The 14,319-nt window shown below is 37.2% G+C and overlaps 1 protein-coding gene across 1 annotated transcript in view; it reads left to right on the forward strand.

Annotated features, from left to right (window-relative positions):
• PYROXD1 (pyridine nucleotide-disulphide oxidoreductase domain 1) overlaps window positions 1-14,319 on the forward strand; it is a 20,563-nt gene continuing 6,244 nt past the window's right edge. The window contains exons 1-7 of the mRNA XM_010988830.3: window positions 1-210; window positions 2,979-3,059; window positions 5,465-5,584; window positions 8,028-8,156; window positions 10,099-10,172; window positions 13,162-13,322; window positions 14,094-14,194. Coding sequence (XP_010987132.1) covers window positions 127-210; window positions 2,979-3,059; window positions 5,465-5,584; window positions 8,028-8,156; window positions 10,099-10,172; window positions 13,162-13,322; window positions 14,094-14,194 — 750 coding nt within the window. The 5' untranslated portion in view covers window positions 1-126. The remainder of the gene's footprint in view (window positions 211-2,978; window positions 3,060-5,464; window positions 5,585-8,027; window positions 8,157-10,098; window positions 10,173-13,161; window positions 13,323-14,093; window positions 14,195-14,319) is intronic.

The raw sequence follows: 14,319 nt of genomic DNA on the forward strand, positions 1-14,319 counted from the left end.
GGCACCCGTAGCTCGGTTCTCCGGGGCAAGCGCCGGAAGTGGCCGCCCGGCGCCGCGCTCCCTCCGGCTGTGCGAACTTTCCCCGCTTCTCCGCCGTGGTCAGCAAACTGCTGGGCGCCCCAGAGCATGGAGGCGGGGCACCCACCTCCGACGGCGGGGCAGTTCGTGGTGGTCGGCGGTGGCATCGCGGGCGTCACCTGTGCGGAGCAGGTAAGGCGGGCGCGCGGGCGGCTCCGCCTCTCCTGGACCCCGGAGGCCGGGGCGCCCCAGGCGCCCTCACGCGCCCTTTCCTAGTCCTTCTTCCAGGTCGCCGTTTAGCCGCTTCCTTTCCCCTTCCGCACTTCTTCTGGTTCCCAGATATTAGAGACCGTGTCGTGGCTTTCAGATGATGCCCTTAATTCCTCTCAAGCTTCTCCTCAGGCACAGGGAGGAGGGATGGAGAGCAAACTGTTGAGGGGAACGGGGGACCCAAACTGTTGGAAGAGGGACCCAAAGCCAGGCTCTAGTCCTAGTAGTGCCAGAGCAGACGGGGCTTATAACTAGGAACTACTTGGTCAGACAATTCCTCGAAAGTCCAGCCCCCTTTCTTAATTAGCTGATTGAATTCCTCTTTCACATAGGTGCTAAGTCCTTAGTGCTTGGTAAATAAATGATAGAGAAACTCTTACGTAAGTTTTCTATGCTTTGGACTCCCAAGATAGAAGAGATGTCATCTCAAAAGGAACGTACATGTGAAATTGAATAACTATGCTGTACACGAGAAACTAACACAACATTGTAAATCGACTATACTTCAGTTAAGAAATAAAAAAATTTTTAATTAAAAAAAGATGTCATCTCTAGTAATGTTTTGAGAAACAGCCGCCAAGGGATTAAATGCAGCAAGGGAATGCTTTTCTGATTATAGTGAATAATCAGACCACATGTATACATTTACATATATTCCAAAAAGGACTAGAATATTTTGTTAATAAAAGTAAACATAAGCAATCACTGATGTTGTAAGAAATTCGAGTTTTTTTCCCCCCTTAATGTTGAATCTTTGGATGTGTATTCTTCACTTATTCACCAAGTAAACATCTATAATCCAGGCACTGTTCTGAGGGCTGATCTGACAAATACAGAGCATGGTACCTCCTTTTTAGGGACTCACAGCCTAAGGGAAGAGATACGTAAATAAATCATTTCATCTGTGTGTTCGCTGTCATAGGGGTGCCTTTGGAGTTGGTAAGGAGCCAGTTAGGGAAGGAATAACCTTTCTCAAAGGAGGTGTATTTTTGACTTCGTATAGGCATACTTCATTTTATTGCACTTTGATTTATTGTACTTCGCAGATAATGCGTTGTTTACTGATGGAAGGTTTGCGGAAACCGTGTGTTTTTGGCACCATTTTTCCAATGGCATTTGCTCACTTTGTGTCTCTGGGTCATATTTTGGTAATTCTCACAGTATTTCAAGCTTTTTAATTATTACTCTATTTGTTATGGTGATCTATGATCTTTTACTGTTACTATTGCGAAAAGATCATAACTCGCTGAAGGCTCAGATGATGGTTAGTCATTTTTGAAAGTATTTTTTAATTAAAGTATGTACTTTTTTTTGATAGAAATAATGCTATCACACACTTAATATTGACAACAGCATAGTGTAAACATAACAATTACATGCCCTGGGAACTTTTGGGAAGCCAAAAGTTTCATGTCATGCTCTTTATTGCAGTATTCACTTGCAGTGGTCTGGAACCGAACCCTCAATGTCTCTGAGGTATTTCTGTATAAAAGAGTGTGTAAAAGTTTACTAGGTAAACAGGAAAAGACAGACATGCCAACGGCAGGCAACAGTATAATCTTAGGTGGAAAAGCATGGCACCATCCAGAAGTAGCAAAGCTTAAAGCAGGTGGTGCTGGGGGAGGAGTGACCAGAGGTGAAGCCGGGAAGGCTGGCAGCGACCTGCTCATAAAGGATCTTATAAATCATGCTGCGAATTTAACGAGAACTTAGAAATAGTCAAACAGTTTTGAGCAGTGGAATAATACGATCAAAGGAAAATTTTTGAAAGATGATTAATTAGGATGGTTTTGGGGCCTGGGTATCTGGTTACTATGAGACTGGAAGGCCAACTTAAAGGTGATTTTAGTAGTATGAAGGATATTGAGGGCCTGGTCTAGCAGTGGAAACAGAAAGTGGGGAAATAACTACAGAACATACAAAGGAAGGAAAGACGGAAAGAGTGAAAATATTGTGAAATATTACAGAAAGATTAAATAAGGTGGCACTGAAAAGATTCTGATGGGTTTAAAGGAGGTAGAGGTGGATTGAACATGCTCAGTTTTAATGGTATAGTGGAGATAGAAATTGGTGGGGTTAAGGAACTGGAGCGTGAGTTAAGAAAATGCTTTCAAGAAATTTAAAGTGAGCAAGAGAGAGGTTGAAGCTGGAGGCAAATGGTGAAACACTAGCAAGTTAAACCTCTAAAGTTTGATAAGGCTAATGTTAAAATGGCTTTGTCTTCTCCGAAAGTATACTGATTGGGCATTTGGAAGAGGCGGAAGTGCCAAAGCACTTGGGAAGGTGCTAAGGTTTTAAATGCTAGTTATTAAAGGTTTGCTGTAATTTCATTCTACGAATGAAATTATTTTATAATAAATAGAAGTTTGTTTAACTGTTAATTAGGAAGATAGTTTCTTCTCATCCTCTGCATGATCATTGTTAAGAGTTTAGTGTAAATGTATTTTTCATTTTAATCAGTATCTATATTTAATCAATATTTAATCAAGTTAAACATTACTCACCACTACTCCATAAACATGACCATAACCCAGGAAAATGGAGACCTTTAGATGAAGAACAGTGAGTTTTTACAGTAAGGCATATTAATAACATCATTAAAATTGCATTATCCCTGTCTCCCCCCACCATGCCATAGTGCTAATACTTAAAGTTATTTATCATATTTTTCCTACTTTTTAAAAAATAAGTTGGCGATTCACTTTCCATCAGAAGATATTCTCCTGATAACAGCTTCTCCTGTTATTAAAGCGGTCACAAATTTCAAGCAGGTAAGAACCTTTGTATAACTTTCTTAGTATTAATTTTTAAAAACTGCAATAACTTGCATAACAGTGTAATTGTAGGACTTAATTGTTGAAGATGACAAATTTTTTTGATACTCATTTAAAATCATAACTCAAAGTTTAGAATTATTCAGATTGAATACCAAAAGCACCCAGAATGATATTGAATTTCTAGTTTCCTCTTTTCTCCCACTTTTTCTTCCACTCAGAATTACTTTTCAGAAAATTTAAAATAAGATTCTTTTGAGGAAAGATGTTATACAAATCTAAACATGAATGCAAATATACATGTAAGTGTGTGTGTTTATTGTGAGTGTGTGTGTTTACAAACCAGAAGAAAAATGCTTCTGAGCCAAGTTTACACTTGCTGATAATTAATGTTTCAGTTGTGTAATAAGCATCTCAAAACACTTTGTAGTTCCGTAAATTTATTTTACACATTTTAACATTGTAACAGGACTTTAAGGTCATTTTGGCTATAGTATAGAAAAGTCGTCTTCCAAACATTTTTGATCCTGTGCCTCACCTGTTAAAAAAAGTTTTGAGCTCGTATCTAAATATTATATTTATAAATTATATGCATGTACTGAAGTGCTAAAATTATGTTACAATGCTTTTGCAAAAAATAAGTGACTAAAAAGGCAAAAACGTTGATCTTTTCTTCCCACAATTCAATGAAGACTACTTAAATCATCTTTGATTTAATATAAGTTTTCCCTTATAATACCCTGGTAATAGAATATCTTTTTTTCTTTTGGCATTTTGTCTAAGATTTATTGTTTATTCATATAAAGTTTAAAGCCTTGATACTAAGGAAAAGCCACCGTCTCCCACAGGCATACCTTTCCAGTCTTAAAGTATGTTTTATGAAAGTTCTTTATATATTGTCTCCCAGGGAAGAGATCAGTATACAGTTAAGCTACCTCATTCTCATGTATAAACCCCTGAGATTTACATAACCCCCTAAGACTAAAGGTAATTTACTGCTATATGTTGCTCTTTGTTATAACCTGCGTAGAGATAACATAAGATATCTTAGTACTATGTGCAGCCAAAAGAATTATGGGATTGGGAGAACCAGAGAACAAATTATGGCTATTAACCTCTAAATACGTCCAATTACAGACTAAGAGTACACACGAAAGAGAGATGTTTCTCTGGGCCCTCTAACTGTCTTTCCAAAAGACTTAATTTGGTGTAATGATACAAGAAATGTAAGACTCGAGTTTAGTTTTTGCCAGTCTTTTAAAAGTTTTGTACAGTAGAAGAAGAAACCTTGGGTTCTCGGCCAGTTATTTACTGGCCATGTAGCCTTGGCAAGTTTCTGTATCTGAATTGTACCATTAGGATAATACCTTCCTTGCTTACTTAACAAGGTTGTGAGCTGAAGATGTACCAATTATATGTTGACAGTGCATTGAAATAACAAATATTATGCAAATGTCAGTTATTCTTAGTGTTTAGAAGTCAGAAATTGCATTCTCTTTATCATTTATTGAGCATCTCAATTATTTATCAGCCAGTGTGCTGGGCACCCAGGACATAGAGATTAAAAGTATAGAACATACACCAAAAAGTCACCAGTGGTTATCGCTGGGGTAGATGGAATGTGAGATTTAAAGAGTGGTAAAGAAGGACTTTATCATATAATTCTATATTATGTATTGTTATTGTTTATTTGTTTATGTTAAAAAGAGCACATATTCATGGCTTGTATAATTTTTGAAGGAAAAAGGGGATTAATAATAGTTCACATTATTTATGGAGTACTTATGCTATACTTCTGAATGTTTTAAATATATTAATGTATTTAATCCTTAACCCTGTGAAGTAGATTCTTATATTATCCCCACTTTACAGATGAGGTAATTGAGTCACAGTGAGGTTAGGTAAATTTCCAAGGTGCATATAGTCAGGTTTTGAATCCAGGCACTTTGGCTGTAAAGCCCTCATGGTCAGTTTCTCAGAATGATTGTTTTCTATTGGGTCAACAGATAAGCAAGAAATAGTTATCATACAGTGTAAAGGGAAGAACAATTGAGGTCATATTCCAATATATGCATATTATTTTTATACATATAACACAATGTGAAGGAGTGCCAGAGCCTGCCTTTGAGAATCAAGGATGTTGCATTGAAACTGAGACTTAAATAATAAGAAGGTTTTACCGTGTTTGTAAGAGATCAAGTACAGGTAGTCACATGCCAAGGTGCATGAAATGTGCACCAGCAGGGACCAGTCCACTGCCGGAGTGTAATCCAGTCAGTTCAGATCTAAGACAGCCCCAAACCAACTCTGGTGGACCCACCATTGACTGGTATTTTCATTATTTAAAATTCTTGAAAGAAAAAAGTTTGAGTACACATTTTAATCTCTTTGATCTAATACAGGTTTCTAAAGTATTGGAAGAATTTGATGTTGAAGAACAACCAAGTACCTTGTTAGAAAATCGCTTTCCCAACATTAAGGTTATAGAATCTGGAGTGAAGCAATTGAAGAGCGAAGAACACGTAAGAGGATTTTTTTCTTGATGACCTTTGCCATTGTTAAATCTTGGTGAGGTTTTGCCTGCCTTCTTTTGACCCCACCTGTCCAACCACCACCCAGGTCCCTAGCATGTAAATTGTAGTGACTTTAATTTCCATTATTTTTAGAAAAATTTACACCTTTTGTGAGTTTTTTGGGCTTATGTGATTGGTTTAGTTTGGCATTTTAGGTTTTACATTTCAGATTCACATTAACATTTATATAGGGTTCACTGTGTTCTGGGCCTTGCGTTAATATCAGGAGACACTAGCAGTAATAGAAGGAGCCTGCTCCTGGGGACTCTTCAGTGTCATGGGAGTGTAGACATGCATACGTTTAATGTATGCACATGGGAAAAATAACAGTTCTTGAGATATTATCAAAATTCTGATATTAAATATTTAGGAAGACTTCACAGATTGAGTAATGTATGAGCTATGTTTTAAATAATGGGTGAATTAAGAGTTCTCCAGATGGAAAAGGGCATTCCAGGAAGAGGAGATTGCATGTTCAAAAGACCCAAAGAAAGGAAGGGGGGCATGTGGAATAGTGAGGTTGTTGAAGGAATTGGGATGTGGATAAGTAAAGGAGATTGGCGGATGAGGCCAGAGAAATAAGTAAGTAAGATTATGAAGAACTTTTTATGTCTTGCTAAGGAATTGAGTTAATTTATAATCAATGGAGAAGCAGTGAAGAGATTTTAAGTGGAAGCCAGGATGATAAAATAGATATTCTTTTAGGAAGGTGTTTCTGACAGCAGTGTCAAGGATGAGCTGGGGTAGAGCGAGGGGCTGGTGGCCAACAACCAAATTAGAAGGTGGGGATAGCAGTCCCAAATGGTATAAGGCCCAAACTGGGACAGTCTCAGGAAAGGGGGTTGTCAGATGATTACCAGCATCTTCAGGTGAGCCGTAGGCAAGTTGGGAGGTCGAGTTTGTAGTTGTTTCTCTAAAGCAGTTGTAATTTGTGAGTTCTCCCTCAGGGAGAAAACATACCTGTCACATTTGAAACAAATAATTAGACAGGAGGAAAAAAGTAAGAAAAAGTTCTAAGTTTATGAGAAAAATATTACAAAAAATATTATTAATCTGAATCCCCAAACCAGAGTAAGTTCCTAATACTTGTAGTGGTAGTACTCACTCCTTAAAGCACCCATGTCAGTTAAGCTGCAGACTGAAGTTGGCTCAAAAGTGTCAGGATGCATCGTGAGGGAACTTACATATCAGGGCATTTGAGTGAATCAGAGTGCCCCCCGTCGCCATTTGAACAGTATCCTCCATGAGATACACATCTGGATACGTGTCTGCATCCTCTTGTCCCTCTTTCATGTACTTTAGTAAGTTAGAAATGATGTGTTTTACCTTCATGCCTACTTTCAAAAAAGTAACAGTAACCAGTGAAGAGTTTTTGTGTTTTTATAGTAGCTAAATATGGATTATTTTTAAAATTTGGTCAGTGTCTATAACTCTTTGTTAGTTAAAATTCTCACCAGATTATCTAAAGGAAGACTCACATAAAATTTCTGTATGATTATACTGTGTTGGATTATCAGTTTTATGTGTTTGTCATGCAGAGTTAAAATGGGTATCAAATGTCTCATTGGGTGTGGAGGTACTATTTGCCAACTTTTATAAATCAAAACACATGACACAGACTTGAACCCCCTAAACCATTCCAGCAAAGTCTAGCATCTGTCAAAGGAGCATATGCTTATGTATATCTGCTTTCTAAATGCTACTACTTATATGTAGCTATTCATTCGAGGTTAAGGAAAAGAAACAGTGGATCTCTAACATGTACTTTTAGATTCATCTAAATTAAAGAGCATGTAGTTTGCTGGTAAAGTAATTGTTATTTCTATTTAAGAATATAGATACTGTTTTTTAGCACCAATTTTTTTAGATTAAGCAGGCACATTGTGACCTTTTCTACCACACACTACTCCCCTGTGCCTATCACAGATATTATGGTATGATAACGATTAGATTCACTAGATCTTCTTAGAGTAACATCCATTGAGATCAGAAATGGTCATCAAATCAATGTTCATCAGAATACTCAATTAAAAAATTTCTGTGTGTTTAGTTTTTAATCTGAGGTCAGCATGCTTTTCCAAACATCATGAGATTCCTTAAGTTTTATACAAAATTTTGTTGGAATGTACTTTTTTTTTCCATGGGAGAAAAAAAGTAAGAAATCTGGTTTTCATCAGATTTTTTAAATGGTTCATGGCCCTAATATGATTAAGAATCACTCGATTGGATTGGAGAATGCATTCTCGTGCTGAAGCTTTGTCGTAAGTATTGGCTGCCACTAAGAGGCAGCCTTAATGTATTTTTTGCTTTTGTCTTATTGAATATTTAAAGTGAAATTGTACCCGCGTGTAAATGTTATGGCTCTCCCCTTCATTGCTCTATGGTTTTACAGTGCGTTTTAACTGAAGATGGCAATCAGCATTTGTATAAGAAACTCTGTCTGTGTGCTGGAGCTAAACCGAAGTTGATATGTGAAGGAAATCCTTATGTATTAGGAATCCGCGATACAGACAGTGCTCAGGTAACATCTGACATTGGGTTGTGGGAAAAAAACATGAAGATTTCTTAGACTTTATATTTGAATCAAAGTATTCCACTGAAAATGTTAATGCCTAAACTGTAGGAGCAGAAGGAAGGTTTTTTGCTTCATGAGCCATAAACCAAAAAGTAGTTATCATGTTTTATTACTGCCAATTTGAGTTGAGTTTTAGCTGATACTTTATCTTATTTATTAATTCATGTTCTTTGCATTATGTGATCTCCCAGATATGATAACTATGCTAAAGGTGACAACTTACATTGTATACACATTCATTACTCTACTCTGACCGAGAATATGTGATTTGCCACCTAAGTAATGTAATGGTCTTTTTCTTAAAAGGTAAAGCATGTCCCAAACTCACTCCTCAGCAAAGAAATTAATATTGCAGAGGTCTTTCTGATACAGAATCATGACTGAATCCTAGAACTGAAGAAGACACTTGGTTTATTGTTCTGCTCAAGAACAGTGATAAACTGTCCCAAGAAGGTGAAACTCTATCTGCAGAACCTTAGGCAGCTTCCTGTGGTCATTTACTTCAGGGGTTATTGACCCTGACTGCTCAGGAACTCTAGGTTTCCAGACACAGTGCTCTTGCCTCAGGTCATTGTTGTTGCTCTGTCCCATGACATGATAATTTTACATTTATATAATGAGGTTTTATGGTCTTGATAATATTTTCTTTGAGCTCGTTCTTAATTAGATAGGAATTCAGAGAATACTAGAAGGACTGGTTATCTTCTTGTAAACATTTTAGGTTCATATTATCAAAGATTGAGTTTATAGGTATGTTCCAAAGAGGTCCCCTACATACATACACTCATTGAATCCTCCTGATGATCCTGTGTGACAGGCATTACTCGCACTCTGCAGAGAGGAAGTGGAGATGGAGGGACGAAGCCAGTTACCTGCACTAAAGTGGGTACTAAGCGGACCAGAGGTGTGAGCTCATGACATTCACCTCCATGGCCAGTGCTCTTTACGCGGCTTTCTTAAATTACCTACTGCCTTCAGTGAAAGACAGACTAAAATTAACTTCGGATTTTTTTCTTACAGAATTTTAAAGAAGCCAATTTTTAGTGGTTATTTATTAAATATTACAGTAAGTTTTGGGGTCAATTTAATAGAAATGGGGACCTACCCGTAGGAGGAGGAATTTAGCTCTTCATAAATTATCCTGAAGCAGTGAGCCTAGTCTCTACTTTGGAAAGTACCCTAAGAATGACTACTGGTCATTTTTTTCCTCCAGGCTCATTGTGATCTTTTCTGGGGGGATGGGGGTAGAAGCATCAATTAGCTGTCTTATAATGGGAATAACACTTTTTCAATAAATTGTAGGCATTATTGTGTGCCTGCTACTCCTAACGGCTGTATCTATATGATCTCACTTACTGGTTACGGAAACCTTGAGATGTAGTCACTTCTTATTTCCATTTATGGTCGGAGAACCTGAGGTGCAGAGAGGTCGGGCAGCTTGCCCAGGGCCACCCGGTTAGCGGCTGCCTGCCAGAGCCGGGCCGAGCTGCTGTGCTGACGGCTGCTCGTTCCTGCCCGCTCCCAGTGCCGACTCACTGCAGGGCAAGTGGCCACTGAGGGACTAGAAAAAAAGCAAGAATCCTGTGTCCGAGGTGTAGATCAGTGTTGTGTTGGTAAATGGATTTGGTCAAATAGTTGGGGACGTGGTAAAATAAAGACAATGCCTCTTGCTGCAATTCTAAATATAATGGAAGAGGCAAGGAAAATCAGGAGAGACGTTGCTAGAAAGGCAGTTTGGGGTGAAACATAGAGGGGAACATTTATTATATTCTAACTGGGAGGGTGTGTGCTGGTGGAGTGGGAAGTGAAGTTTATTAGTTTATTATTATTAGTGAAGCCTCTTGCCTCAGGTATTGCCTACTATTACAAAACACTCTTTTTGATACAGGAGTTTCAGAAGCAGCTTACTAAAGCTAAGAGAATAATGATCATAGGGAATGGTGGCATCGCACTTGAATTAGTGTAAGTATATATTTTTAAATATTATTTAAGAATTTCTCTGTGTTTCATGTGATTATTGACAGACTAGAAAATAATCTTGTTATCCTAAAAATCAAAGATAAATAAAATTGTCACACATTTTCAAGAAGAAAAATCTTTATTTTTTTAGCTTTCATGGAATTCATAGTTGCGAAAGTGTCCTTATAAGACATAGGAGTTTAGGGGATGCTGTAAGTCTCAAAGGGCCATGCACTGGTGACTGGCTGGACTTGACCCATTCATGTTAAGCATGTACTATATAGAAAAAGAATTTAAATGTGTACACCTGTTGAGATTTCTAGTCATAGTCCCCACTACTTTTTATTGCTTATACCCACTGTGCTTCACTCATTCACATTGCCTGTCTGGCCCATGAAACCAAAAATGTTTGTGAGTTCTGTTTCAGAATGTGTAGTACTCTCGGCTCCTGGTTTTTGGAAGTTTGGGGAATGTGAGCACCTTAATAGGCAATATTATCATCTTAAAATGATATTTCAAGTCTGAAAAATACTGAGGAGTGTCCTGCTGTGGAATGCAGGGCATTGATTCACTTTCTTTGTGATTTTAGCTTTCAGCCGATGGCTGATATGGAAGAGTCTGGATATTATTCAGTCGTTGGGTCTGTCTACAAAGAGGACAAATTTATATCAAAATAAGGAATCTGCCAAAGCCCTGTCTTTGCTCACTTACATTCATTCCAACTCTAAGGCTAGGTTTTTGCTGCCCCCTGCCTGTTTAGAGGACAGTGAGCCCCAGTGGAAGTCTGTAAGAGTTCTTCAATTGCCTGAGTACTAGGAGTGGCAGTCACTATTGTAGTTATGAAGGTTGTGGCCTTGTATGGAGAAATGCAGAGAAAAAACTGGAGAGTCAACACCAGCTGGACCAAGAGGAGGGAGGCATAGATTTATTGTAAGAGGGGCTTTAAATCTTTTCATGCGCATGACAGATTTTCTCCATCAGGTATCACCAAAATATTGTTGTTGTTGTTGTTGTTATTTACATTGAAAAGCTTTCTCACATTCAAAAATGTTCAATCTCACAACATTTAATCTCATTCCTCACTTTCTTTACATTGGAGATTGAAGGCCATATACTTGGGTAGAACTCATGATTTTACATTCACTAAACCGTTGGGTAGTTTCAGAAAGGCCCCCTAGAGGGCTCTTCTCTCGGTTTAGGTGCCCTGAATGCTTACACCTTTGTCTTCTCTTGATGAAAAATGACATATCCCAACCCTTCCTGCTTTTTAATAATCCCCGTGTCCCGCTGAAGCTAATACTGGTTTTCTTCAGTATACTTTTATTTTAGCTAGTATCTTTCTTCCAACTGTAGGTTAATCCTTTCTCTTTCAAACAGATACAGTTTTTCATAATTTCACAGAATATAATATTTCACTGTTGTCTGATTTTTAAGAGTGGTTTGAAAAATGCAAGCAGTATTTCCCCTATGTGTGATAATACCTTCGTGCTTATGCATCTGTCTGAGGACATAGTTCTTAGGGTAAGAGGATTAGAGGGTGTCCTGTGAGGAACGGCACATCCAGGAGTTATTTGTGGTAGTTACGGATAATAACTGTGGCCTGCTAGTCAAATGTCAGTATTTTAGGCTATACTGATACGTGTTATGTTGCTTTATTACTTTAAAATGTATAAAAAAAATGGTAATTAGAGCAATTTATAATTTATGAAAGTTTAAGCATTTCGTGGTAACTATGTGCCTGATTGTAAATTGAATATAAAGTGTATTACCAAGCGTGTGTGTAGTCTGCTTTCTGCTCATCAGCAGTGCTGTATGACCTGAGCAGCTTAAGGCAGAATGTTCTCCAGATAATCTGAACTTTAGTAACTATAAATATTCTTGGCTGGAATTGGAGAGGAAGAAAAATGAAGGCCCATTGATAAGGCAGGGGCTCCTGTAATACACCAAGAGCATGAACATCAGGTGACCTGGAGTCAGATGTACTGAACGCTCTCTCCATCATCTCATTGATTAGCCTTGAAGTCATAGAACCTGTTACATCAGTCTGAGAAGTAAAGAGGGCAGTATTTTTTTTTTTACCATAAATAATTGTTAAAAATTAATAACATTAACACACAATAATTTCAAATAAAATTCTCGGGTAATTAGGATGGCCGTACATCCTGTTTGTCCAGGATTGTCCCAGTTCATTTGTACCAAAACAAGTATCAATAGCAGATAAATTATAGTGGATTTCAGGGACTTTGTGGAATGAGTGTTTAGAAAACCACATTCTCAGTGTCCAAACCTAGAGATGAAACTGCAGGTGCCCAGGAGCTGTGAGAGGTCATGGAAGGGGTGTCTGTGTACCGTGGCCATGCCTTTCTTCCTTTAAGAGCCTTCATTTTTCTGCAAACTGGACCTTTCTTTGGCCAGGTGGCTTTTCTGAGATGATGGGAATTCAATGCAGGGTATTTGTTCCTTTATAACAAAGTTAAGATTTTAGTTTGAAACTCTCATTCTCTCATTTTTCTACCCTTCTATAATGTGCTTTGACTACATAAAATATTTGTTACCAAAGAAGTCAGTTGTTGTTAATATTGTAGCTCTATATCACCTGTCTGTCCATCACTGATCACATTGTAACCGGGTAAACAAGGCACTGCTCACTCCTGGGAACCCTTGGGAACATTCATGTAACTGTGTTGTAGAGATTGAACACTTTCAAGTGGTGATATTTCACTGTGATGAAATCTTACTTGATACTCAGTTACATATTTTTGTCACTTTTATTTCTTTCAGTAAACTAGTTAAATTTCTTGTATTATTTAATCTACTTTAACTCTTATTTTCCTGAAGCAGTGTTACATTCTTCTTTATAATCATTGTTTTCTCAGTTTGCTTTAAAATACCTTCTTTACTTTTGCCCTAAGAGATAATTGTTATTTGTAGATACAAATATTTCCACTTAGGCTTTTGAAATTGCTCTAAGTAGCTTTAATATTTCTTCTAGGTATGAAATCGAAGGCTGTGAAGTCATTTGGGTCATTAAAGATAAAGCTATTGGGAATACTTTCTTCGATGCAGGAGCAGCTGAATTCTTGACTTCAAAACTCATTGCTGAAAAATCAGAGGCTAAAATTGCACAAAAAAGAACCAGATATACAACTGAAGGTAAATATAGCATCTAGCTATATTCATTCACAGATGAAACTGTTAATTTTTTTTAACCATATAAAAAAAGGCTGTAAGAAAATTTAGCAAAGTATTTTATTTGGGAGATAGGAATATTTATTTCTATATCCTTATGTGACTTTTTAAGATTTTCTATATATGTGTGTGTGTGTATGTGTATGTATATATGTTTATATATATGATATACTTTTTAGAAAAATATGTATAACTAAAACTGGAAGTTTAAAGTGAATTAAATAAACCAGCCCATCTACATCTCCACAGACATAAGCTACAATTGGACAATACCTAAGGTAATTTTATAAAAACTGCAGTGAGTTTAAAAACAAATACAGCTTTTTAGTTTAGAAGACCTTTTTATTTATTTAAACTTTTGGCTTGTAAAATTCAACAAGAATTTTGTAAGTTTTGGGGGTCCTAAAAATTGACAAAATTTTCAAAATTTGATGCCTAATTTTCTCACCCTTCATATTAACCAGTGTATATGACATCCATAAAACACTTTAAATATGTTTATACACAACACTCAGTTGAAAGTTTCACTAAATACAGCAGTGAATTTACCCATTTTATAGCTCTATATCACAGAATATTAAGATAATGAATAAATTGATGAATACAGATAAGTTAATCCTATAGTATGAAAGTGTGTGAATTATTCCATTGCCTAAAAATTTCTGAGCACAAGCGTAATTCTCTTCCCGGCAGTTTTTATATCAGTTGAATTTTGAATTGAGTTTCTCTCTTCAGGAAGGAAAAAGGAGGCACAAACCAAAGGCAATGCCGGTAACATAGGCAGTGCCTTGGGACCTGATTGGCACGAAGGCTTGAATCTCAAAGGAACAAAGGAGGTATGTTTTCTTATACTGATTGAACATGTCTAAATGCAATTTTAAATTCTCTAACCGTTTGTTAAAGACTGGTTATAAATATATAGTTAAAGAATAAGTTAAAATCTGTGGTGCTAGGAAAGGAC

Source organism: Camelus dromedarius, chromosome 25, assembly GCF_036321535.1.
Source record: "Camelus dromedarius isolate mCamDro1 chromosome 25, mCamDro1.pat, whole genome shotgun sequence".
Lineage (NCBI taxonomy): Eukaryota > Metazoa > Chordata > Mammalia > Artiodactyla > Camelidae > Camelus > Camelus dromedarius.